Here is a 25795-nt window from a genome sequence, read left to right as displayed (position 1 = left end):
CTCTGGGAGTTCAGGTCTTTCCTAACATCCTTCCAAATTGTCTTGGTCTGGACAATTGCTATACCCTGACTTTTAGTTATTTCTGCAGCTCTAAAGTTCACTGAAGCATTGTTTTAAATTATTTGTGGAGAAATTTGGGAGAGCTAGGTAATTTCCTGTCTTATTCCTCCATCTTCCCAGAATACTCTCTATTCCCTTCTCTTCCAGCAAATTGGTCCCATAGTCATCTCCCTCTCCTGATCTTCAATCTCTCCCTTTTCATTGTTTCTTCCTTGCTATAAACATATCCCGATTTCCCCCATTCTTTAAATAAACAAAAAACTCTTACTAGATCTACTATCCTTGCCATTTCACTATATCTCTTCTGCCTTTTTGCTCAGCCAAATTCCTTGAAAAAACTACCTGCACTAGATGCCTCCACTTCTATCCCTCTCATCTCAACCCTTTGCAATCGAGTTTACAATGTCATCCACTCAATTAAAACTCTTTTCTCTAAAGTTACTTACCAGTGGTCTCTTAATCACCTCTTCTCAATCTCATCCTTTTTGATCTCTTCAGCATTTGATGTTGTTAACCATCTCTTCCTCCTAGATACTCACTTCTCTAAGTTTTCATTTCACTGCTCTCTACTGTTTCTCTTCCTTTCTGTCTCACCACTCTTTCAAGGATTCATCCTTGTCTTTTCCACAAACTTTGGGTATGTTTCCAAGGCTTTGATCTCAGCTTTCTTCTCTTTCTTTACTGTCTCATTTGGTGATTTCATCAGATTCCATGGGTTAAATTATCATCTCAGTGCATATGACAGTGTAGATCCATATATCTAGGTATCTCAAACTCAACATGTTCAAAACATAATTCATTATTTTTTTCTTCCAAACTCACTTCTCTTACAGACTTCCGTATTAGGGTAGAGGATACCACCATTATCTCAGTAGCCCAAGTTTGCAACTTTAACATATTCTTTCACTCCTCACACTTACCCCACATATCCTCACATATCCAATTGCCAAATCTTGTCATTTAATTTCTAATAGACTATTGAAATGACTTCCTTTTTGTCTCTCCATACCTCATGCCTATCCTTTCCTGAATCTATTCTTCGCACAACCATCAAAGTGATTTTCCTAAGATGTAATTTCTAACCATGACACACATGCCCTGCCCCCACTTCTCTGAAGTAAATTCCAATTACTCAGTATTACCTCTAGTATCATATATAAATTCTTCTGTTTCTTAATCTCATCGTAACCTGGGTGCTTCTACCTTTCCAGTCTTCTTATATGTGATTTCCCTCTATGCACTCTTCAGTAGAGCCTTGGGGGCTTACTTAATGTTTTACACACACACACACACACACACACACACACTTTTAATCTGTTAGAACGTAAGCTCCTTGAGAGTAAGGACTGTTTCATTTTTGTCTCTTCATTGCTTAATGGGATGCCTAGCACATAGTATGTGCTTAATAAATGCTGTTGATTGATTGATTGGAAATAGATTATTTGCTTATTTTCTATCAAGTTCATAAATTTTTTTGTGTTTGGCATCTTTCATTTGAAAGTGTAACAAGGTTTATGATTCTAAGAGAAGACTGAAGACTTGTACATGGAGAGTAACCTGTTAGTGTCTCAAAAAAAAAAATTAGCTTTAGGTAAACTGTTATTGATAAGTACTATGGTCATATGTTAAAAATATTTTGATTGTTTTTTAGGACCATTTTAAGATACATACACACGTATTTACAAAAAATGAAAATAAATATACACCTTGAAAATATTTATAAGTACTTTTATAAGATGCTCTTGATTGGAATACTTAATCTTCTTGATTATTGAAGAGAAAAAGCAAAAAAGAACAGACTGGAAAGCTTTTCAAAATCTAATGCTGGGAAAAATTGAAATAGGAGTTTAAAAAGTTTTCAAAAGCATAAGAAGCAATTAGAATATGCTTGCCTGAGTTAATGTATTGTCTTGGACTTTGTCCCAGTGTATGAAAGCACTAAAGAAATATGTAGTTTAATTATGGTCACAGACTCCAAGAGAAGAAGGGCAAAATAGCAGATAAAACACTAGGTTTGGAGTTAGGAAGACCTGTGAAGGTCTGCATTTAAGTCTTGCTTCTCCTGAATCCTGGCTATGTGACCCTGGGCAATTCATTTAAACATTCAGTGACCCAGGTGATGTTCTCAGATGATGTAGATGAGTATAGCTGATCTATCTGATTTGAAGTCATAGATGAAGTTTTCATCTCTCTGAGAATTCTCCACCCTGATGAAATCATCCCCCCCCTTCCTCCCTTCTACCCACAAACAAACAAAACCTTTAAACTCGTGTTCTCCTGCTGAGCAAGAGAGCAAAATAAAAATTTGAAATTATTTCCTTTTTTGCAAAGGGTCAGTAATTTACCCTGCTTTAAGGTATGAGTATCTGGCAGGAACATTTGGAAATTTAGTATTGGATTCTGTAGACTAAACAGAGCTTTTGTATTAATAAGTCTCTGGACATAGCAATTCTCTTGTTTTTAACACACTTCAAAGGTTTTTGTTTAAAATCCTAGGTAATTATCTCCATTGTTTAGTAAAGTAAAAAGTCTGCTGTGCAAACTAGTTAGGTTAGTGACATTTTAAATTCTAGATAGTTTAATTTTTTAAAAATCTGAACAGAATTTTACTTTTATATTCTTTTTGGGTTCTTTTTAAACTGTGTGATTGATCTGTTATTGTATCTATACCTATGCATCCAGTGTAGATAATCTGTGCCTATATAATAGAGATAAAACATGGATAATGCAAAAATCTTACTTGTCGATGGTTTTAACTTCATCGATCATTTATCAAATCTTTTGCATTTCATTCCATTTCCAGTTGGAGGTGTTAATGCACAGTGAAGTAATTCTAGAATTCGAAGCTGGATAGACAGGTTTTTAAACTTCTAACTAGATAATTTACTTCTTGCTAATCTGATAATTGACTGTTTATAAATGGATTCTACTTACTAAAATAATAGCAGCACCACTTTTTAAGGCAAAGGAAGTACTATTACAAAAAGGAAAATAAAAGAAATGCAAGAAAGAGTGGGTCCTGTGTACCACCAAAAGTATGGTCTTACAGTGCTTCTTAAACTGTGGATTGTAACCCTATATAACTGAATGTGGGAGTTGCAAAAAATTTGGCAACAGTGAAAGATTTCTGAATGTGAAATGTCCAAAAATTAATTCAAAATCAAACACATAGTGAATCTGAGGTGTTTCTGGCTCTGAACATAGCATTGACGATTATAAAATCAAAATATTGATCAGCTCTGAAAACCGTTGAAGATGCTTTACATCCTGCAGTATCAAATATTCTGTAAAGATATAATTCTTTATGTAAAAATAAATAAGCATATCCATCTCATTAGTATGCAAATTTGCTTTAGTTTTTAATAAATGATAAAAATAAATGCATACCAAAGAATTGTTTTAAAAATAAAATTCTTTATGATTTATTATCAGTAAATGTTTGATTTGTATACTTATTTTATATACCTTATATACCCAGGGTTGCATAAAAATTTCTCTAGAAAAGGGATCTCGAATGGAAAAAGCTTAAAAAGCCCTGGTTTGAATGGTATGTGGATAAATAGAATTTTATCAAAGTATGCCATAACCTTAGCTGTCTAACATTTCCAGTAATGAGTTATCTAAGTTGCAAAGGTTTTTGGGATATCTGATGCTTTTAGGCACCAGTACTTTTTAAAAAAATATTTCCCAATTTGACATTGAAATTTTCCCTACTTTCCTTCATTCTTAAACAAAGTATACTAGGATCAGCTTTAGGGCCAAATCTAGCCAGTCAATACTTGTTCTTGTACACTGGAAAACCAAGCATGGTCTTTACATTTTTAAATATGATAAAACTTTATTTAAAAATGAGAAAACCATACTTAGCTCTTGGACACAAACAGGTGGTTGACTCTGGCCCACAGGGTATAGTTTACTTATCTGCATACTCTACTGATCATGATTTAACCATTTTTGATGACTTGGGTTACCATAAGCCTGATTTAACTTTGATCTGTTAATAATAATAATAATAATAAGAAGAAGAATAAGAATAATAATACCATCATCCCTTTGAGTACATATTATTATACATATATGTATATATACACACACATACATACACACACATGTACAATGTACATATTGAGTACATTGATGCCCTTGGGGCCTATTGAAATTTGTAGAGCTGTTTGCCTAAGTGCAAAATGGACTTAAGTTGCTATGATTTTAATTCATTTATCTGGCTTGTGTCTTGATGGAGTTTTTTCCTTTTTAATCTACTTTACACTTTCTGTGGACTTGGGAATTATATGTCTAAGCTTGCTAAATTTGGGTGGGAAATAAGAATAAACAGGCTTTGAGCAAAAGCTTGAGGGGTGGTCCCATGAGCAAAGTGTATGTGCTTGTAGTATATGGACTTTATGACGTATGTTTGGCTGCTCAGATGGGTTTTTGCTTACTTTCAGGTTCTTTGCTGTGTCCTAATAGGTGTGACTGCCAGATCGGTGAGTCCTAGATTGATGAAATGTGACTATAAATCTATTATGAACTATAGTGGAAGTATTTTCATTATTTACTAATATTTGTTTGCCTTCTAAGATTCTACTGTGAAGTTTTAGCTTAACTGTGGTAGTTCCAAAAGGAGATCATATGGATAGTTTTCAAAACTTAAATGGGCTGTAATGAAGCTCATGACCTCCTCAAAATACATATTCTGTTTATTTTTTTTTAATCTGTAGGTTGTACCTCTCTTGTTAATGTCATGAGAGGGTCTCTGTTGTTTTTCATTTAAGAGAAATATTTTTGGGTTTAATCCATGTTAAGTATTAAAGGATTTTGTTAGATGGGTCCTGGATTTGGAGATGACACCTATTTGAATCTTGATCTTTTTCATTATTTATCTCATGAGATTTCCAGTAATATTAAATCAAAGTTTCCCACTCTCAGTTTTATGATACTCTGGGATGATTCTTATTATATAAAGAGAAGTAGAGCAAACTTCTCAATATAATCTTACTACAAAATTCATTTTATTTAACTTTAATTGAATTTAATTTGAAAAATGAATTCTTTTTATACTTTTGAAGGAATGGGAAAGCATTGCAAAGCAATCAGTATTTCTGGCCATAATTTTTCTATATACCATAAGATAATAATACTCTTACTTTTTTAAAGCCCCTCCACCCAGTGAGGTAGTCTGAATATTATTTTACAGATGGGGGAACAGAGGCTCAGAGAGAATAAGTATCTTGTTCATGGTCATAGGTTCATAGACTTTAAAGATGGGAAGGACCTTAGGGATCATGGAGTCCAACACATTTATTTTATAGATTAGAAAACAGGAGCTCCCAAAGTGAAGTGACTTGTTAAAGGTCACCCAGGTTGGAAGTCACAAAGCAGGTTTTGAATTTAAACCTCTCATTTTAGATCACATGTCCTTCATTATGCCACACGTGACTCTGAATAATTGATGTGCTTCTGTGGCTTGGGACAGAGAACAGAAGATTATATCTAATTGGATTTATGACTGGATTACAGAGATCACACATAATTACCCAAATCAGATTCCCTAAAGGTTTTCTGCCTTTGTACTACTGTTAAGTGAATCTTCTTCTACTGCTTAGCATCACTTAAAGTTATTTCACCTTTTCTGTAGAGTAGAAGTAGGGGAATATTTTTCTATGGGAGACCACTAACAGAAAGTTAAATTTAGGGTTGGTTGTGGATTTTTTTTTTTAAATGACAGCAACAGGCAGTGTCCTTATCTACTTTTTAGCCTAAGAATTTTTTCACAGGAACTATGATTTCATTGATTTAGGGACTCAAATAACCCACCTTTCCCTGCCCCCTAAAAGTCACACTATTTTAAAAAATAGATTTTTATTGACATCTTCTGTTTTCACATTGCCTAGTTTTCCCCTCAGATCAATCCCCTTGACCCTTCCAGAGAGCTATCCTTTATAACAAAGACTTTAAAAAAATGAAGAGGAAAAAAAATCTTTAATCAAAAGAATCTGACATTATATGCAATTTCCAATGCTAGTGGGGACCCCTGTCCCTTGTAAAGTCATATGAAGGTGTTCTTATATCTTCTTTGGGGCAAAGTTTGTTTTTTATAATCTCTTTTTTTTAAATAGTGAGCCATGCAATATTTATTTTATTTTTTCACTTATTTTTATTAATTTATTTTGCTTTATCAACAGTCACTTCCATAAGCTTTTGAGTTTTAAATTTTTCTCCCCCTCCCTTCCCAAGATGGCACGCAATCTGAACATAGACATCACACATACATATACATTTCTATTAAACATATTTTCACTTTAGTGATATTGTAAGTAAGAATTAGAACTAATAGGAGGAACCACCAGAAAGAGCAAACAAAATACAACAGAAGAAAAAAAATAGCAAATAGTATGCTTTGATCTGCATTCAAACTTCATAGTTCTTCCTTTGGATGTGGATAGCATTTTCCATCATGAGGCCTTTGGAGATGTCTTAGATCCTTGTATTGCTGAGAAGGGTTAAGTCTATCAATATTAGTCATCACATTTTTTATAATTCCTTATCATTCCTGTTTGTTTTGTGGTAGTTGTTCTTTATATTTACATCTTCTCAGTCATTGTGTCCATTGTTTTCCTAGTTCTATTTACTTCATTTTGCTTCAGTTCACTATACTTCTTTTTATTCATTGTTGTTGTTGTTTTTTCAGCACAGTAATAGTCCATTACATTCATGTGCTGAAATTTGTTTAGCCATTCTCCATCTATGGGCATCTTTGTTTCCAGTTCTTTGCTACTACAAAAAATATTTTCATAAATACTTTAGCATCCATGGAGCCTTGTTTTTTGTCAACCTCCTGGGGTTTATGCCTAGCAGTAGAATCTCTAGGTCTAAGGTTAAGGACATTTTAGCTACTTTATTTGCATAATTCCAGATTTCTTTCTAGAAAGGCCATGACTCCACCAACAATGCATTAGTATGCCTACCTTTATGTAGTCCAATCAATATTAATTTTTCCCAATTTTTATCATCTTTGCCAGTTTGCTGGGTGTGAAATAGAAGTATCATAGTTGCTTTGCTTTCCATTTCTTTTACTCTTAGTGATTTGAAGCATTATTTTATATGGTTGTTAATAATTTGCTATTCTTCTTTTGAAAACTATTTGTTCATGTCATTTGACCACCTATTTATTGGAAAGTGGGAACGTTCACATTAATACAGATCATTACTGTCACTGCAAGACTTACAGTCTTAGAGACTTGATTGTGTCAGGGAGAGTATAAGTGATTTTCCTAAAGTCACACATTCAGAATGTATGTCAGAGGGGTTTTTGAACTTAAGACTTCTGACTTCAAGGCTGGCTCTCTTTCTATTTCATCATACTGCCTAAGAACAAGGAAGTGGAAACTCTATTTAATAAATATAACAATAGTGGCAGCTAGGCGGCGCAGTGGATAGAGCACCAGCCCTGGATTCAGGAGGACCTGAGTTCAAATATGGCCTCAGACACGTAGCACTTAGTAGCTATGTGACCCTGGGCAAATCACTAAACCCCATTGCCTAGTCAAAACAAACAAACAAAAAAACCCCCAAAGTAAAATAAATACAACAAATAATAAAAAATGAACTTCTATTCTATATTGCACTAGTTAAGGAAGACAGACAAAGGTGAAAGGGAAAATAATGGGGAAATGAAAGTCACCGATATGCAAAAGCAAGAGTACACAGAAAAGGAGATGGCTGAGAGACAAACATATAGGGGGTGGGAGGAGAGACAGAGAGAGAAAATGAAAATATCAAGATTGACCTTCAAGGAATAATGTTCTTGTTTTGTAGCCTTTTCAGAAATTATGAATAAAAAAAGACATCTGGCCAAAGTTCTGTGTTATGTTCATTCTTATTGGCATAAATGGGGCTATTATCTCTTGGTAATTATTTGAAGGATAGTTGAAATTAATTTGATGAATGGAAGGTCTCCACCTTTACTTTAGGTATATATAGCTGCATATGGATCCTTGAAAGTAGGGAGCTCAACTTAACGGGAGATAATTATTTTCAAATTAACAGAGATATATATTGTTTCTTTTCTTTTTTAAATTTTCCTTGTGGTGTCAGAAATTAAACTACAAAACTGTGCTCGGTACTCTTTTCTCTGCCTCTCTTCTAAATAGTTTTTGATCTACAGGGTAGGTTAAGTGATACAAAATTTTACAGCAATGTATTTTACTGTACTATATTTGAATTTTTTAATCTAATTAGATTTACACCTATAGATAAAAGTGCCTAAACTAACTTCTATAGATTTGGAGCTAGAAGAGATCTTAAGGAACATCTATTCATTTTATGGAAGAGGAAAACAAGGCCTAGTAAGGATAATTAATCTGCCCAAAGTCATAGAGATTGGTAGAAAGTGACTAAGTGAAGGGTTTTTGAGGCTAGGGACACATGGGTTTTTTGTTTTGTTTATTTTTTGTAGGCATCAGGGAGAGAGTAAGTAGAGAGAAAGAGTGAAGATGATATTGGGGGCAATCTGCTGGACAAGACAGGAGAGGATGAGATCAAGGGTGCAAATAGAAGGGTTGACCTTAGCAAGAAGATCCTTTTCCATCAAAGATTGGAGTGAATAAAGAAATAATGGGGGATGATACCAGAGTGATATGATATGAGAAGAAGGGGAGAAGAAGGAACTCATGGTGAATATCTTCAGTTTCTCTGGTAAAGAGGTAAGGTCCTTATCTTTAGTCTCCTTAGCTTTTTTTTAAAACAACTCAGTCACACTATCTTCTATGGAAAGCCTCTCCTGCCTGCCCTTAGTGCTCTTTCTTCCTGGGGTTATATAGGGTGTTCAAGGAGCACTAGTAACTGTGGTGTGAGGGCTTGCTGAGCCGTTTTCAGGACTGCTTTGGTATCTACCTGGCACTCAATTCTCACCTGTGGCTCCAAGAAACTGTACCATGTGCAGCGACCACAACTCAGTAAACCATCTGAGCAGATGGGTCAAACCAGGTTGAGGGTAACCGATGGGCCTCAAACCCATCTGTGAGTTAGGGAGTTGACTACCCTAAGCACGTGAAGACTTGCCCCAGTAAAACGAGCAGATAAGAATTGTTTGTTCAGTGCCCATGAAGCCGACTGAAGCAGGTGCTATGGGTATTTAGAGCTTGATCAAACATCAAAGATGCCAAGGTCACCCACTGCATTGTGGGCCATCGCAGTCATCCTGACTTCTGGCTTGCCACTGGGCTTTGATGACTGGAAGAGAGAGTGAGACTGACAACTTTGTGCGACTCTGCCCCACTTAAATCCAATTCACTCACAAGTCAAGACGTTGCTCCGTGATGTCATTGGTCCTCTTCAAAAATAAAAGACAAATAATAACATCTCTTTCCTCTAAATGTCATTGTGGTCATCATCCTCATTCTCATCCTTATCATCATAACTAATATGTGTCAGTTTAAGGTTTGCAAAATGCCTTATATATATTATATCATTTGATCCTCACAATAGCCTTATGAAGTAGGTATTGTTATTATTTCATCTTAACCGTGAGGAAACTGAACTTACGAGAGACTTGCCAAGGGTCGCATTACTGGTAAGTGTGTTTGAAATGGGATTCAAATTCTTCCTGACTCTAAGATTGGCACTCTATCCATTATTCTGCTTGTCTTCCAGAAATTCTTATTTTTTATGTTATATTCTACAGGGACTGTTTATCCTTGTTTTGTATTGTCAAGGTTTAATGCAGTACCGTGAACTTCATAGGCACTTAATAAATCCTTATAGATTTGGATTGAATTAGATTAGTGTGATAAATTGCTCCCATTGTTAATGTATTTCCGTTTCTGTTGGATGAGTAAAAAAGCAATAATTGTACATTGATTTCAGGAGTTTCTATTGCTTAAATGCCTATTCCCTTAAAAAGCTCAGTTTAGGAGAGTAGTGTTTTGAGATTTATCTAAACTGTGTGAAATCAGAGAGTCCCAAAGAAATTTTACATCCCCTTTTAAAGGTAACTGAAGGTTAGCAGCCCAAGTCTTTGATTTATCTGAATACAGGAGAAATTCTCAGGCTCCCATCTGTTTGCTAACAACCAGCCAGAAAAAGATTGACTCCTCTGTCCTGGGACAGTCGTGTTTGGTCAGCCCCTCAAAAGAAGACAGTGTAGTGAACAAACATTAAATTTGTGCTCAAATACAATTTTCTTTTGCCTTATGTATTTCAGCCTTCATCAGTGTCAGCAAGGCTGAGATCAAATAAAGCCTTCCATAGGAGCTGTGACAGTGTCCATTTACTCAAACCCCTCAGAGCTCTTTGGTGCAGAAGAAAAGTAGTCTGCCAGTTTCATTCTCCTAGTCAGAGAAGGTGGGGGTGTAAGTGCTAGACAAAAGAAGGAAAATGCTCGTATGTGCATTACTTTGAGAAATCCCTTGAAAAAACAGAAAGGATTAGAGTACTTGCCTTTGTGTTAGATTGTAGAATCATAGAAAGTTAGCTCCTTTTTCTTCCTCTCTTCTTTTTTACCATCCAAATTAACCAGCAACCTCCCAAGTTGAAGTAGAAACTATTTTCTGGACAGAAGATATATTTGTTAGCTTCCCAAATTTTTGTTTTCAATTGCTACTTTGGTCTTCAACCGCTTACCTTCATGATAGCAAAATAATCAGTTCAGAACTTTTGAAGTGTGTGCCAGCTTGTTAAATGGCATTTGATATTTTGGTCATCATGATATTCCCAGAACGTTAATTTGGAAAAAAAAATTTTCTTTAATTTAATAGTTGTGTTATCTCAGGAAAAGAGAGACTTTTGGATCATGTAGGAGCTCTGGTTTTACTTGACAGAGACATGGTTCCATTAGTCCAGTTAGTTGGTACAATGGATAGAGCGCCAGACCTAGCGTCAGGAAGACTCATCTTCCTGAGTTCAAATCTGGCCTCAGACACTTACCAGCTGTGTGATCCTGGCCAAGTTACTTAACCCTGTTTGCCTCAGTTTGTAAAATGAGCTGGAGAAGGAAATGGCAAACCACTCCACTATCTTTGCCAAGAAAACCCCAAATGGAGTCACAGAGTTTGATGCGACTAAAAACGACTGAACAACAATAATGACCATATTTTAAATAAGTAGTATACCTCTTAGATTTCTCTGGATGTAGATCTAGAGATCCTAGAAAGCTCTGCTCATCCTAAGAGAGTTACATGTTTGATAGAAATGCTAATCAAATAGCTTAATGACCTTTACTGCAAACTTAATTGTTTGTACTATTTTTTACATGAAGATATTTTTAAAGTAAACTTAAGGAAAAATGACCAATTCAACAAATTTTATTTAAAAATAGCATTTTTATAAAGTTGAATTTTAGAAAATATTTTTCCTTTCTATTAATTTTCAAAACAGTTTGATTGGGGATGCCCATAATGGAAAATGTCCACCTGTGGTAAAAGAATGTGTGTCTAGTAAATATGTTTATACAGCTGCATAGTAATGTACCTCATTACAGTGTGCATTTATGGAATCATGTAATGAGCCTCATTTCCAAACAACCATTAACTTTACCTTGGAAGTAGCTAATTAAATGATAATTTTACTTTTCAATTCCAGACTATATAAATAATATATGGCATCATTCTAGACATGAGCTTCAAATGTTAATGTATGAACTTGATAGTAATTATGTGTTGGCTTATTTCTGAAATAGTCCAGACTTTTTGCAAAAATCTTTTTTATTTATAAATTATGTTATAGTTGCATAAAATACCTAATATTTAGTAGAGTTTACATAAAATTTTATAGCACTTGTAGAGAATCATTTGTCATACAGTAAAATTATTATTCATTAATTTAATTTGGCCCATGAAAGCATCCTTTTCATTAGTAAATTATATTTACTCCATGGGCATATTAGTGTTAGATAATGTGCATGACTTCATTCAGACTTATTAGATTATGGAAACTTGTTTTTAAAAGCTTGAATACAGACAAATATAAAAATAAGAAAATGAACTTAGGAGTTTTTCTTAATGATGATTACAAGTAGGTAGTTTCAAGTTCAAATTAAATAGGAATTATCGATATTTCATCTATGTGAAGATTATATCAGAATTTAGGCCTGCAAGTGACATTAAAGATCATCTAGTTGAAACTCCTCATTTTACAGTTGAGAGAAATTAGGATCAGAGAAGGAAAATGACTGGTTGTTCTCCAGAAAGTTAAACATTAGTACTTTCCCTCTGCTTAGAGCACCAAAACTCAAGTTGAATTACAGGCATTTCTTTTCAATCCAGCATATGAAAGAAAAGTCACCAAATTACTCTCATGAGATAAATATAGCCCTCATTCCCAAATTTGGGAAGGATAAAGTAGAGAAGAAAAATTATACTCAATTTCACTACTTAATGTTAAGGCAAGTACATACATAAATTATTTCAGCGTCACCAACTTGGATTTGTACCACAGATACAAGAATGGGTCAACATTAGGAAAACAATCAACATAATTAATCTTAAAAACAACTAAAACTGTGTTATTATATCGATAGAAAAAACCTTTGAAAAAATATTATACTATCTTTTCAAAAACCCTAAAAAATATTGCATAAAAGTTACCTCCTTCAACATATTTTGTATATATATATACTCATATATACATATCCATGTATATGTGTGCATAATATATTTATACATATATGTATCATATATAAGAACTAGCATTATTTGCTATGAAGAAACACTGAAAACTTTCTAGGCATTGTACACCTAAAATAAAACAATTTCCAAATAAATAATTTAGCATAAAGTTAATATTATCATTAAAAACCATATCATAAGCATAATCATTAAAAATTAGGTAATAGAAGTTTCATTCCTATAGGGTAAGTATTCATAATCAAGCAAGAGTTAGAGACCATCTGCTTGGTTTTGTACCCTATGTACCACAGAGTCTTTCCATCTGACTTAGAACTCAGACCCATGTGTGTTGTTTTCTCCTCCCCCCATCCCCACCTTCTACCTTAGAATGTGAATTCCTAGAAAAATTCTGTTTGTATCCACAGTGTTTCGCACATAGTAATCACTTAATAAGTGACTTTTCCATTCCTTTTTTTCATTCATTCACATTTTCCAGATGAAAAAATTAAGTGAGTTTCCAACAGGCACACTGATAGGATATAGCAGAGCTGGGGCTCTAAGAGGATCATGGGATCAAAGTTCTAGAGATGGAAAGGTCCTCAGAGTTTATCAAGTCAAATTCCATCATTTTACAGTCAAGGAAACTAAGACCTGTGATCTAACTGGATTTTTCTGACTCCTAAGCAATCAATAAGCATTTATCCAGCACTTACTATGTGTTAGCTAAGTATTCTTTCCACTCTTCCACACTATTTCTAAAGGAGCAGAAAAATCTGAGAGGTATCACTAAGACAGAATCAGCAGCACTTTAGTGATCCACTGGGGACAATGTTATACCAAAATATTCAAAGCAACATTTAAAAATTCTATATGTTATAATGTTGTAGGGTGGTAGAGCTAAGGGATCTTCATACCTTGGTGGAGTCACTTCAGGCCCAGGGGGTCTGATCCTCAGTTTTTCAAGTTTAGAAACTTGATTTTCTTAGTTCATCCAGATATGATCAGGTTTTTGTAGAATGTTATACCCTGATCAAATTCTCAGTCAATAGATCAACAAACACAAGAAATTGATTTATAAGCTAGAAAACCTATTTTGTTTTGTTTTGCAAAGTTGATTTAGAAAAAGGGAAAATGACAAATCCTGGAGGGGCTGTGGGAAAACAAGTACATTAATGCAGTACTGGTAGAGTTGTGAATTGGTTCAGCCATTCTGGGAAGTATTTTATTATTATGCCCCCAAAGTTATTAAACTGCATACCCTTTGACCCAGTGATGCCTCTATTGGGTCTGTACCTCTGAGTGACCGAAGAAAGAATAAAAGAATCACATACACAAAAATATTTATGTTGTCTCTTTTTGTAGTGACAAAGAACTGGAAATTGAGGGGTGTGCCCATCTATTAGGGAATGGCTAAACAGGTTATGGTATGTGAATGCAATGGAATACTATTGTGCTACAAGAAATGATGAAAGGGATGGTTTCAGAGAAACCTATGAAGTTTTGTATGAACTGATGAAGAGTGAAGTGAGCAGAACTAGGAGAACAATTTATACAATAACAACAATATTGTAAAAAATAAACAAATTTGTTTGAAAGACTTAGGAAAATTAAGAACTCTGATCAATGTAATGACCAACCACAGTTCCAGAGGACTCATGGTGAAACATACTGCCCACCTCATGGCAGAGAGGTGATGGATTCAGAGTACAAATTGAGACTTTTTTTTTGGACATGGCCATTGCAGTAATATGTTTTGTTTGACTTTACACATTTATTATAAATATTTTGTTTTACTTGTTTTACTTTTTTTTTTTTAAATTGGAGGTCATTGGAAAGGGGGATGTAAGGGGAGAAAGAAAGTAGATTTTGATTAATTGAAAAAATAAAATGTAATTAAAACTCAAAAAAGTAGAATGGCTACCAAAAAAGTAAATGGCTATGTATAAATTTTCACTAGGAAGTTTATTTGACCTAAGAAATATAACCCATCTGCCCATGGAAAGATTCACTCAGAAGAATCTTTGGGTTAATACCTTGCTTGATTCAGTTAAACTTAATTCCATAAAAATTTTTCAAGGGTTTCCCAATTATAAGGCAAGGCACTAAGGTCTGAGGATCTAGAGACAATAACAAAATTGTCCCTAGTCTCAAGGAGATTACATTTTTGTGGGGAGGAAACAAAATATGTAAAGATAAAGAATTCAAATTGAGGTAGGTGTTTTTAAGGAAAATTTCTGTCAAGCTGTGGTACCTTGATAATTTATTCTTCTCTACTCTATGGCAGCTAGGTGGCCCAGTGAATAGAATTGTTGTTCAGGCCTGAAGTTAGGAAGACTCATCATGAACTTGTCTCACCATTAAAATGTAAGCTTCTTGTGAGTTGAGATACAGTAAGCACTTAATAAATATTTGTTGAATGATTGATTGTGTATCTTTTTTCTGGTTCTGCTCACTTCACATAAATGTTCCTGTGGGTTTCAGAATTCTTTCTGTTCATAATTTCATATAGTACAATATTTATGTTCATGTAATAGTCTGTTTTAAACAGTCCCTAATCAGTGGACATCTGCGTGGTTACTGGTTCTTTTCTACTACAAAAAAATGCTACTATGAGTATTTTGGAGTATATGAAACATTTCTGTCTTTTATAGGTTTGACTGTTTTAGTCACTTACTTAGCATAATTCCAAATTATCTGCAACATATTGACAAATCATCTTTTAGGTTGGCTAATTCTGGATGATTTCTACATATAGCGAATCGCTTCCATTTATTCTTGTTACCTTCAGTTCCACAGAGCGATTTACTAACTCTGTCTCTAGATTTAGAGTATGGCCTATCTGAGGGTTTGTATCTCCTCTGAGTTAATCTCAAGGAACAAAAGTTGTAGACAAAAAAATTCCGAGGTTTTGGCTAAATGTGAAATGCTTTGGTTTGTGTAAATTGTTGTCCATTATTCCTTTGAAGTAATTTTCAGAGACACATGACAACCTTGACAATGCTGCTATTTTGAGACACAGATAGCATGGCCAAGATGAGGAGCAGACTGCATTTCCTATGTTTCCTGAGCCATTCTGGTAGAGTTTTCCCAGAGTTTAAGTTCCCTTGGGATTATGCCTACCACGTGGGATGATTGTATCAGGAAGCCTGGATTCTGATTGGTTTAAGATGATGTCTGGGTTTGAGAAGGAGATTGAAGCAGAGATATATAGACTTGAGAGTAAGGGAACCTGAGTCATGGAATCAACTTGAAACAGATTGACAGGTCTGTTGGTCAAGCTAAGAGAAGGTGATCCAGCAGAACAGCAGAACCTCTGGTCTCCGGAGTTGTAAAGTAAGGGCTGTGGGTGATGGTTGTTCAAGATAGCCAAGATATTGTACTATTTTCCTCAATTTGCTCAGAGGTGGAGTGGGAAGAGAGAGAGAGAGAGAGAGAGAGAGAGAGAGAGAGAGAGAGAGAGATTGAAATCCATCATTTGGGAGAATGAATGCTGAGAATTAATAGAAAATGAAACAAAACAGAAAGTAATTAAATGTAACTAAAAGGTTTCTGTTAGAATAGCAGTAACTGAATATCTAGTTTTTAATTAATTGTAGAGGATCTGTATTTCACATGGAGATGAGCATTTAAAGCATACAAACAGGAGGCCGAGTCTATGAGGAAGTATACCAGGTGGCATATAGATAACATTTTGGAAGCTGATTCAGGATGGATTGTGGATGTGAAGTATAATTTGCTTAAATTATTATAGCCTTGAATTACTATCATTGACAGCTTAGTGTAGGCTATATTAAAGTTTGGGGTTATGATACAGCAATTTTTAAAAATGAGTCTAGTTTGCTGGTTTAATAAGTTATATCTTTAGTTACCCTGCTATAATGATTCAAGCAAATTTGATTTCATATAATTATATGTGTTGAAATAAAACTATATGCTTGCCAACTAGAATAATTGGTATCATAGCTACTCAGCTATTGGATAACAAGTGCTCAGTGATGGAACTAGGCCCTTGGTCTACCTTCCATAAGTCTCTCCCAACTCCAGTCCATTCTTCACTCAACTGTTAAAGTGATCTTCCCAAAGCACAGGTCTATGTCACCCCCTACCCCTCCACCCCCACTCAATAACCTATAGTGGCTTCATATTACCTCCAAGACCAAATATAAAATCCTCTGCTTGGTGTTCAAAGCTCTTCAAAACCTTCCCTGATCCCTTTCTAGTCTTCTTATACTGTTTACACCCACTAACCCTCAAATACTCTTCAGCTCAATGATACTAGGCACCTTGCTGTTCTTTGAACAAGAGAGTTTTATCTCCCAATCAGTCATTTTCACTGGCTATACTCTGCATGAAATGCTCTTTCTTCTCATCTCTTACATCCTAGTTTTCCTGGCTTCCTTAAAGTCCCACCAAAAATCCCATCTTTTGCAGAGAACCTTTCCTGATTCCTCTTAATTCTATTGCCTTCCCTCTGCTGATTATTTCTAGTTTATTCAGTGTCTAGATTGTATGCATTTAGTTATTTGCAATTTGTCTCCCCCATTAGATAATGAGCTCCTCAAGAGCTTTTACTTTTCTTTGTATCCTAGCACATAGCATATAGTAAGTGCCTGGCACATAGTAGGTACTTAATAAATGTTTACTGATTGACTGTTCTGTGGACTTCTTAAGAGGATGTAAAATAATGAACAAAACATACAGGAAGGAAGATGATATAATTACTGTTTGAGTTGCCTGAAATTGTGGGGGCATTCCCAGAAACCCTGGAAGATAAATGACTTGGAAATTAGTTAACTGCCCCCCCCAACTACCCATTCTTCTACTCCCTACCCTATCTTCCCCCTTCCCTGCTAGGAGTTGGTGAATTTAAAGCTCTTATGGTGAGAATTGAGTGGCCTAAGGATTATGTAAGAGTCCTGCTAAAAGGAGAAAGAGCCACTCCAACAGATGGAGATCTAGTGCTAACACCCTCCTCTCTGGCACTGATCCATTAGCAATATAGGCATTGGCTTAGAATGTGGGACAAGCTGTCATTCAAACAATACAACTGGAAGGGGGGAGGCACTATAAACAATTAGTCTATTCTCAGGGAAACATGATTGAGAGATTAACTTGACTAGGACACTTATATGAAGTTCCTCTCTGCTTGCCAACATTGTCAACTGTGGGAAGAGAAAGCCTCCAATTTTATTCTAAGGTTAGAGAAACTGCTACAGAGCCTCATGATCCCTATTCCACCACCTCAAGCCCTTGGGGTTTGAGGGAACTGTACAATATCATCTCCATAGGACTACAGCAGTAGCTTCTCCCTCCCTTGCTTCTAGAAAGCTAGTTAGTCAAAACTGACTCATTGGATCCTAGAGATAAAGGGATAGTGTAGAGAGAAAGTAGTCTGGGGCAACAACATATGGGCTCCATTTGGGGATTATGTCAGTGTTGTTCTCTAGGGAAGTTTTGGGGATCAGTAAGAAAGTGAACTATAGGAAACATATCTGACGTTGTAGCATTGATTGGGACCAATTTTAGCTTATTCGGATTATTAGTAGTCTTGCAGATAGCAAGCTGGTTGTGGGTACTTAAGTATTCTGGTCATTAATGTTTCCACTGTGAAATTTGCAGGAAAATTGAGGACAGTGTTCACAGGGATCACCAAGAAGTACTTAAATTTCGAGTTTAGGGATGGATCCAGAGAAGTTTGACTTTGGAGAATTTCCAATGCTTGAGGAATCTGAAGAAGGATATTGTGACTGTATGAAGGGGGATGTGGATTGTGCCCAATCCACCTTACCCTTGACCTTTTCAAGAGCAGTCTTTGAAAATTGCTTCCTCTCATAAAGAGGCTCTCAGGATGACTAAAGGAACTGTTAGGTACTGGTATCATTCATTATGAAGATCTATAGTCCCTATGCTTCACTCAGTCATAGTACTGAAGATTGGAAGGTTTGATGAGAACTTTGAATATGAGAACTAAGGTGGATCAGTAATCATACCATGAGTTCAGGATGCCTTGGGGTGACTGCTAGGCAGCCAATGATTTTCAGTGCTGGACCTGCATAGTGTGAGGATGGAGAATCCTCATAGCTAAAGAAGATAAGGAAAAACAGTGTTTACCTTTTCAATATTGTTGTTGTTGTTATTTTTAAACTAATTTGAGTTGATGCACCCAAGGGATTTCTGTATTTCCCTAGCCCATGGAAAAAGTGGGCAGTGGAATGAACACTTGAAAGTGTTGGGGTCATTTGTATGATCTCATCCTATTTGGGAAGACATTGGAAGAGGAAAAGCAAAGGCTGATGGTGTTACATTGGTTAGGAAATCTAAAGGTCTAAGACTCTGAATCAATAAGTATCAGGTCTACAGAAAATGTTTGTGTCTCAGCAGAGATTAAATATTGGCTCTGCTTTTTTCTTTGTATCCTTAATGTCTAGTTGTGCTTGTGCGTATCATAGGTGATCAATACATGTTTGTTAGAGTAAATTCAATTGCACTGAATTGGCAAACACTTAAATTGAGTACTGAACACTAGAGATGCGTCAGTTGGATGTGCATTACTGAGCATGGGCACCCAACATAGGGTCAGATGCCCTGTCCTGTAGTATTAAAGATACGTGATTTTGAAGGCACTTCATGACAATTTTGTGCTCTTGGGTGAAGAGGAAGTTCTAGAGCTGATGTGGAACATGTTCTGTTGATCCCAAGGTAGCAGCAGGTGTATGGTTAAAGGCAAGCCCCATTGGCTTGAGCTGCTTCTCTGGAGAGCCTAGGCAGCAGAATGTCTTATGACTGGAAGTAAATAAGAGGAATATAAGCATTATCCTTATGGCAACTTGAAGCATGTCATTCTGGCAAGAATACTAGACTTGGAGTCAGGAAGACCTGAGTTCTAATTTGACTTTCAATATTTTTGACAGCTGTGTGATTTTGGACAAGTAACCTCTCAGAGTCTCAGTTTCCTCATCTATAAAATGGTGATAATATCTGTAGTGCTGATTTCACAGGGTTATTGTATGGCTTAACTGTGACAATATAGACAAAGGGATTTTTGGAAGATGAAATGCTATGTAAATGGCATTGTTATTATCATACATATATATACAGATAATTCAAATAAAATATTACTTGGGTAATACTTATTAAACACCTATTATTTGTAAGGCTCTGATAGAAAGCATTTTGGGGGGGGTAGTGAAAAGATTAGTTTGAGTACAGTAGAAGTTTGTGTCAGAGACTAGTGGTAGATAAGTGTAGAAAGATAAACTGAGACAAGATTTTGGGAGAGCCTTGAATGCTGGCCAAGGAATTTGAACTTATCCTGTAAGCAGTGGGAGTCCAGTGAAAGCATAGTTTTTAAATAATTTTTCTCCAGGAAAGATGTAATAATTTTTCTTTTGTCAGAGGCTAGGGATGATACGAGTGAGTTATATGCTTTTCTCATAAAATTTAAGAGTAATTTACTTCTGTGTTTTCATTCTCAAGTAAGTACTTGCTATTGTCCCAGACTGCTTTAAAGTTTCCATTTTTGTTGGGTGAGGAAACAGACAGTTTGAAAGGATCTAGCTATGTTTTGCTTCAACTCTTGGTTGAATCCTGTTTGTCACTTTGCCACCTAATTAATCTTAGGGATAGCAGTTCATTTAACAGTAAGGCTTTTGGAAAAGGACACAATGTTCTGTACTATAAAAGATTAGGATGCAGCACTGCATAGTGGAAAGAGCATTGATTGGAAGACTAAGCCTTAGGTTTTGTTCCATCATTGATAGCTTACTGGCTCTGTAACTGTGAGCAAGCCATACAGCCTCACTGAGCATCATCTTTAAAAAACAAAAACAAACAAAAAAAAACCCTTGGATATGAATTCTTTCACTGCTTATCTCAAAGAGTTATTGTGAAGATCAAATAAGATAGTGCTTGTGAACTTTGATGATCCATCCGCTAAATAAATGGTCTTGTGTTCATTAATTCAAAAAGGTAGTGTGACTACAAAGAAAATCTCCCCCAAATCAAAGTTTGTTTCCTTCTTTTTCTGTTGTCTGGAGAGTGATTATCTAATATAACTTTGGCATTATCCTCCCTTCACTTAGCTAAAAAGCTAAGAGGTTTCATAAAATAAGAACTCAAAAGTTAAGAAGAATCAGGAGTGTCACATGCCCAGGAGGGTTCAGGTATTTTCAATAGTCCAGCAAACATTGGTTGAGCTCACACTGTGTTCATAGCACCACCCTGGGAACTGAAGGATATGTGAAGTTTAGATTTGACATCATCCATAACTTTGTGGAACTTACAATCTAGTCCAAGAGTTGTTAACCATTTTTGTGTCCTGGACCCTTATGGTAGTCTGGTGAAGCCTAGCCATAAAATAAAATCCATAGGATTACAAAGGAAACCAATTATATTGAAATTCACTTATCCAAATATTTTTAAAAAAAAGTTTATTGTCTCTAGGTTTAAGAACTCCTGGTCTAGTAAGTGGCTAAGACATTAGCACAGATGATTATAATGCACAACATTGTATGTTAAATACATTGAAAAGTTGTAAAACAAAGTGGTCTGTAAGATCTTAGGGGAAAGATCCTTACCAAAAAGGGCTATTGGTGGTGGCCATATGAGAAAGTGTTGAGTGGGCAAGAGATGAGGGAAGGTTTCGTGGGGGAATTGGCATTTAATTGAATTTTAAGGAATATTTCAGGTAATAATAGTTTAAGACATTCTGGGCTGTCATAACATTAAAAATAAACCAAACTTCCCCCCAAAAAAGGATGAGTAACTGTTCAAAAATGGGCTGCCAAAAGCTCGACCTCTGTTCTCCTATCATATACGCCATTTACTGTGATAACTCAATGAGGAGGAAGGGAAGGGAGGAAGATGTGGCCTCTTGGGAGATTGTTACAATGACTAGGAGCTAGCTAGGAGTCTGGTGATGGTAGTGCTTGGTCTACATTCTGTTTTTGGCACATAGAGACAAGAGCTTTGCCAATCTCTGCTTTAGGCCTTCAGAAGAAATCCCTCTTATTAACAGTCATTCCTAGTATAATCAATTTTTTTGTGTGTGTAATCAATTGATAGTGTGTTGGACTTGTAATTAGAAAGACCTGAGTTTGAATCCCATCTCAGACACTAGCTGTAGGCAAGGCATTTAACTTCTTTGTCTTAGTTTAGCTATCTGTAAAAATAAAGATAGTAACAGCACCTGCTTCACAAGAACATTGTAACAGAGCCATAGATTTAGAAAGAGAAGGGCCCTTTGGGGCCAGTAAGTACCCCCTCCCCAATTTCCCTTCGCCCATCATATGAGATGACATATGTGAAGTGCTTTGCAAACATTTAAGTTCTCTATAAAATTTAACTATTATTTAAATGTATAACAGTTTACAAATTGCTTTCTTTTTGGAACCAATTGGGGTTAAATGACTTGCCCAGGGTCACACAACTAATAAGTATCTGAGGCCAGACTAGAACTTGGGTTCTCCTGACTCGAGGGTTGATACTATCTAGTTGCTTCTTAGAGATTGTTTTCTGTAAACTGGGACTAGAGCCAGGAAGACTTGAATTCAAATATGCCTCAGACCCTTACTAACTATGAGACCATGAACAAGTCACTTAACTTCTATTTGCCTCAGTTTTCTTAATTGTAAAATGAGGATAATAATAGCACCTACCTTTCAGGCTTGTTGTGAAGATCAAATGAGATAATATTTGTAAAGCACTTAGCATATTACCTGGTACATAATAGGTAGTATATAGATGCTTATTCCCCTGTCACATACATTATCTCATTTGATCATCCAAGCTTTTTGAAAGCTCCAAACATTTATTGAGTTCCTATGTGTTCAGCACTGCATTTGGTGTTTGAGGGAGGGTTATTTATTTGTTTGTTTATTTTTAAAGTAGAAAACCTATAAAGCCCTAGAATTCAAGGGAGTATGGTAATAATCTTAGGTTCATCCTTTTCTTCAGGTATGTAGATAGAGTTGTGTCTATAGATAGAATTAACAGAGTTCCCTTATGCTTTTTTATTTTCCTAAAGTTGTTTTTGATTTTGTTTTTGTTTTTGTTTTTTTTTTTTTACAAATTGTAAGATTGGATGGCTTGCTTCTTTTATATGACAGATACAAAATACCTAGCTTACTTTGGAAACCTCTGTATCGTTCTTTCGTATATAACAGAAGTATCAAACTTGGGCCCCACAGGCCAGCTTGCAAAACTACTAAGTGGAACCAGATTAAAATGGAATCGGAAAATATTTAACAAAATAAATAAAATTACAGTAAAACATAGATAATGTGAATTTGTGATTTTCTAAATCAATATGTGGGCTTACAGTGATTGATTTCTATATGAGTTTGACATCACTGGTGTAGAGTTATCACCTTAACCTTTTCTCTTCTTGATTGCCCATCACAAAGTCCTCAATTTGCTTTTGTTTCCTCTTGTCTACTTTCTTTCCCCTCACTACTGACATCTACCCAACCCTGTTTTTTTTTGTTTCACTTTAATATTCACTACCATTTCTCCATTACCTCCTTGAGCCTTTTTCTCCCTCACTGCTTCCATCCCCTGTCCTGTTGGATTAAGTTCCCCCATCTTTCTCACTGCAGGAAGAACTGGGCTTTATAAGTCTTCTGCTGATTCATAGATCCCTTGGACTTCGGGTCTCCTGAATCATCAAAGTAGTATGTTCTTGGACTTTGAACTTTAGATCATCTCTATGACTGCTGTTTGAAGATTTTGGTTAACCATTGTAGAATGTTATATACAAGCTAGAAAAATATGAGAGCTAAAGAGAAATTCTTTCAGCACTGGCATAGAATATAGTAGTGATAAAAAATGCAAGAAGGTGCTTTATCTGCCATCCACAGGAAGGGCAGATCGAGCAAATATTCTTAAATTTATCTAACCCTTCAATGTATGACTTGATTCTGCTAATAAAAAGGTTACCAAAAAAATGCACTGCAATTTTTACAAAAACCTTTTGAATATGATTTATGGCTTAGATAGACCATAAAAAGTGATGGAAATGAAGACCTATCATAAGTTAAAAAGATTTCTTTTGATGTTAGGAGAGATATGGGATTCTTTTTTTTTCTTTTTCCTGGAGCTAACCAGGTCTTCAAAACCTTAAGTATAAGATGGTCAAGAGAAAAATGAAAAAAAATCAAGCCAAATTCTTCTCGGAAATATTAACTAGTCATACAAATTAATGAACACAGTCTTATCTTTCTTGGATAATCATGATGATTAACTTGCACTGAACTCTCACATCATGTAAAAATGTAGGGTTTGGCAGGACAAGCATTAGATCCATATTGTTCAAAGCTGAAAACCTGGCTCTTTGCCCAGTGGTGTGATCTCTGTAGAGCTTAGTGGCTAATTTAAAAAGTAAGTTACATCAGTTCACTGGATATTAAAATCAGCTACAATTTAATATCATTTTAAGTGTAACAACTATATTTAGTTCTTTTCTTAGCAATAAGATCTTGTTCTGTGCAGTTTTCCTTTCTTTCCTAACAACTTCTTTAAACAACAGATCACATTAATTTCACCATTAATTTTCAGTGTGGTACTTTTAGGGAAGGCATATTGCCTAAAGATTTATGTTGATGCTCACATCAACATAAATGTCATTAGGTAGGGCCTACTGACCTAAGTGGTTATGGGATGTTTGTTCTAATTTATAATATTTCTTTATCTGTAGTAAAATTGACTCCTATAGTATCATGGCTATTGTTGTTAAACCTTTACTAAATACTGACAGTGTACTAAGTTCTGTTTATTATGTAGAATTATTTTCTGCCAAATACAATTTTGGTTTAAGCATAGGTATAAGAGATAGGATGGATATATTCCCTGAAGAGGTAAAGCAAAAATAGGAAGGAGAACACCACCATCTTTGGGCTAATTATGTTGATGTAGAAGAAAGCTTTCCTAAGGAAAGGAATATAAATGAACTGAGATGTAATGTAATTAAAGGGAAATTGCATCATCATCACTTTTGTTGAAAACCTGTACTTTACCTTCAATTTTTTTTGCTTATAAAATAGTAACTTTTGTAGGAAATGGAAATTTAAAGTATTACACTTCCATTTCAAATACTATACTCTGAACCTAAGTAGTTTACTGGTTTTAGAGTAAAATTATTCCTTTTAAAGGTTGTTAGTTGTTTTTTTGTAAGCTCAGATTTTAAATAAAAACACTTTGATGTCCTTTGTGTACCTAATATTGCTATATGCATTGCCTAAGCTAATGGGTATGGGCTTACAGTGATGCCAGGTGATCTGGTGGAAATGATTAAAGTCACTATGAGTGTTATAAAATTCCCTGTTCCTCTATTTGATGTTAGCTTACATCAAAGGGACTAGGACTTAAATTTTTTAAAAAAGGAACTTTTTTATTAAAACTTTTTTAGTGTAAGGAGTAGAGAGCACAATTGAGCTTTAAGCAGTGGAATACAGCAGTATGAGTATGTTACTATATACAAATTAGTTTGCTATCCAAAATTCATTAAACCAAAAATATATTAAGTCTATGCTTTGAAGTTGGGATCAGAAGAACATTTTTCTTGAGATGTTGTGTGCATATTAATTGTGAATCTGAGTTGTAGTTTTTCTTTAGACCAACTAAGGCATGTTTCTCTCAAGAGGGAAAGCATCTTGAGGAGTAGGGCATTGAACTACTTCATCAGTCTTCCTACATAACCTTCTTATTGTACTTGCCTTCTCACAAAAGGTTCAGCTTAGGGACTTGTATGTAGGAATTGTCTAAACATAGTTTGCTAAGATTTATTATGACAAGCCCAACTATATCCTCCCAAAAGGGGCCTTAAATATCTTTGCCCTTGAAGTTTTCTAGTGCAGGGAAGGCTTGTAATCATAATGACAATGATTGAGGGGTATTCAATTTATTCTTTTTACTTCTCCAAGAAGAAAAGTAGGATGTAGTTATGATAGGCGCAGTGGTTCTTGTTAGCATAGTTTTTTGGGGGGAGGTATATTTTGCTATCCTAGGCATTGATTCCAGTATTACCAGTTATTAATATTTTTTTATTTTTCCCCAATTACATGTAAAAACAATTTTAAAATTAATTTATTTTGATTTATCAATAATCACTTCCATAAATTTTAAATTTTCCATTT

The 25795-nt window shown here is 35.2% G+C and overlaps 1 protein-coding gene across 4 annotated transcripts in view; it reads left to right on the top strand.

Annotated features, from left to right (window-relative positions):
• LOC114050154 (protein dispatched homolog 1) overlaps window positions 1–25795 on the top strand; it is a 234920-nt gene that overhangs the window by 118455 nt on the left and 90670 nt on the right. For all 4 annotated transcript variants that reach the window (XM_027871765.1, XM_027871767.1, XM_027871764.1 and 1 more), the window contains exon 3: window positions 4509–4547. In XM_027871765.1, the coding sequence (XP_027727566.1) occupies window positions 4509–4547 (39 nt within the window). The remainder of the gene's footprint in view (window positions 1–4508; window positions 4548–25795) is intronic.

Source organism: Vombatus ursinus, unplaced genomic scaffold (genome assembly GCF_900497805.2).
Source record: "Vombatus ursinus unplaced genomic scaffold, bare-nosed wombat genome assembly UNPS02014798.1, whole genome shotgun sequence".
NCBI lineage: Eukaryota > Metazoa > Chordata > Mammalia > Diprotodontia > Vombatidae > Vombatus > Vombatus ursinus.
This window is presented reverse-complemented; position numbering and strand designations above follow the sequence as displayed.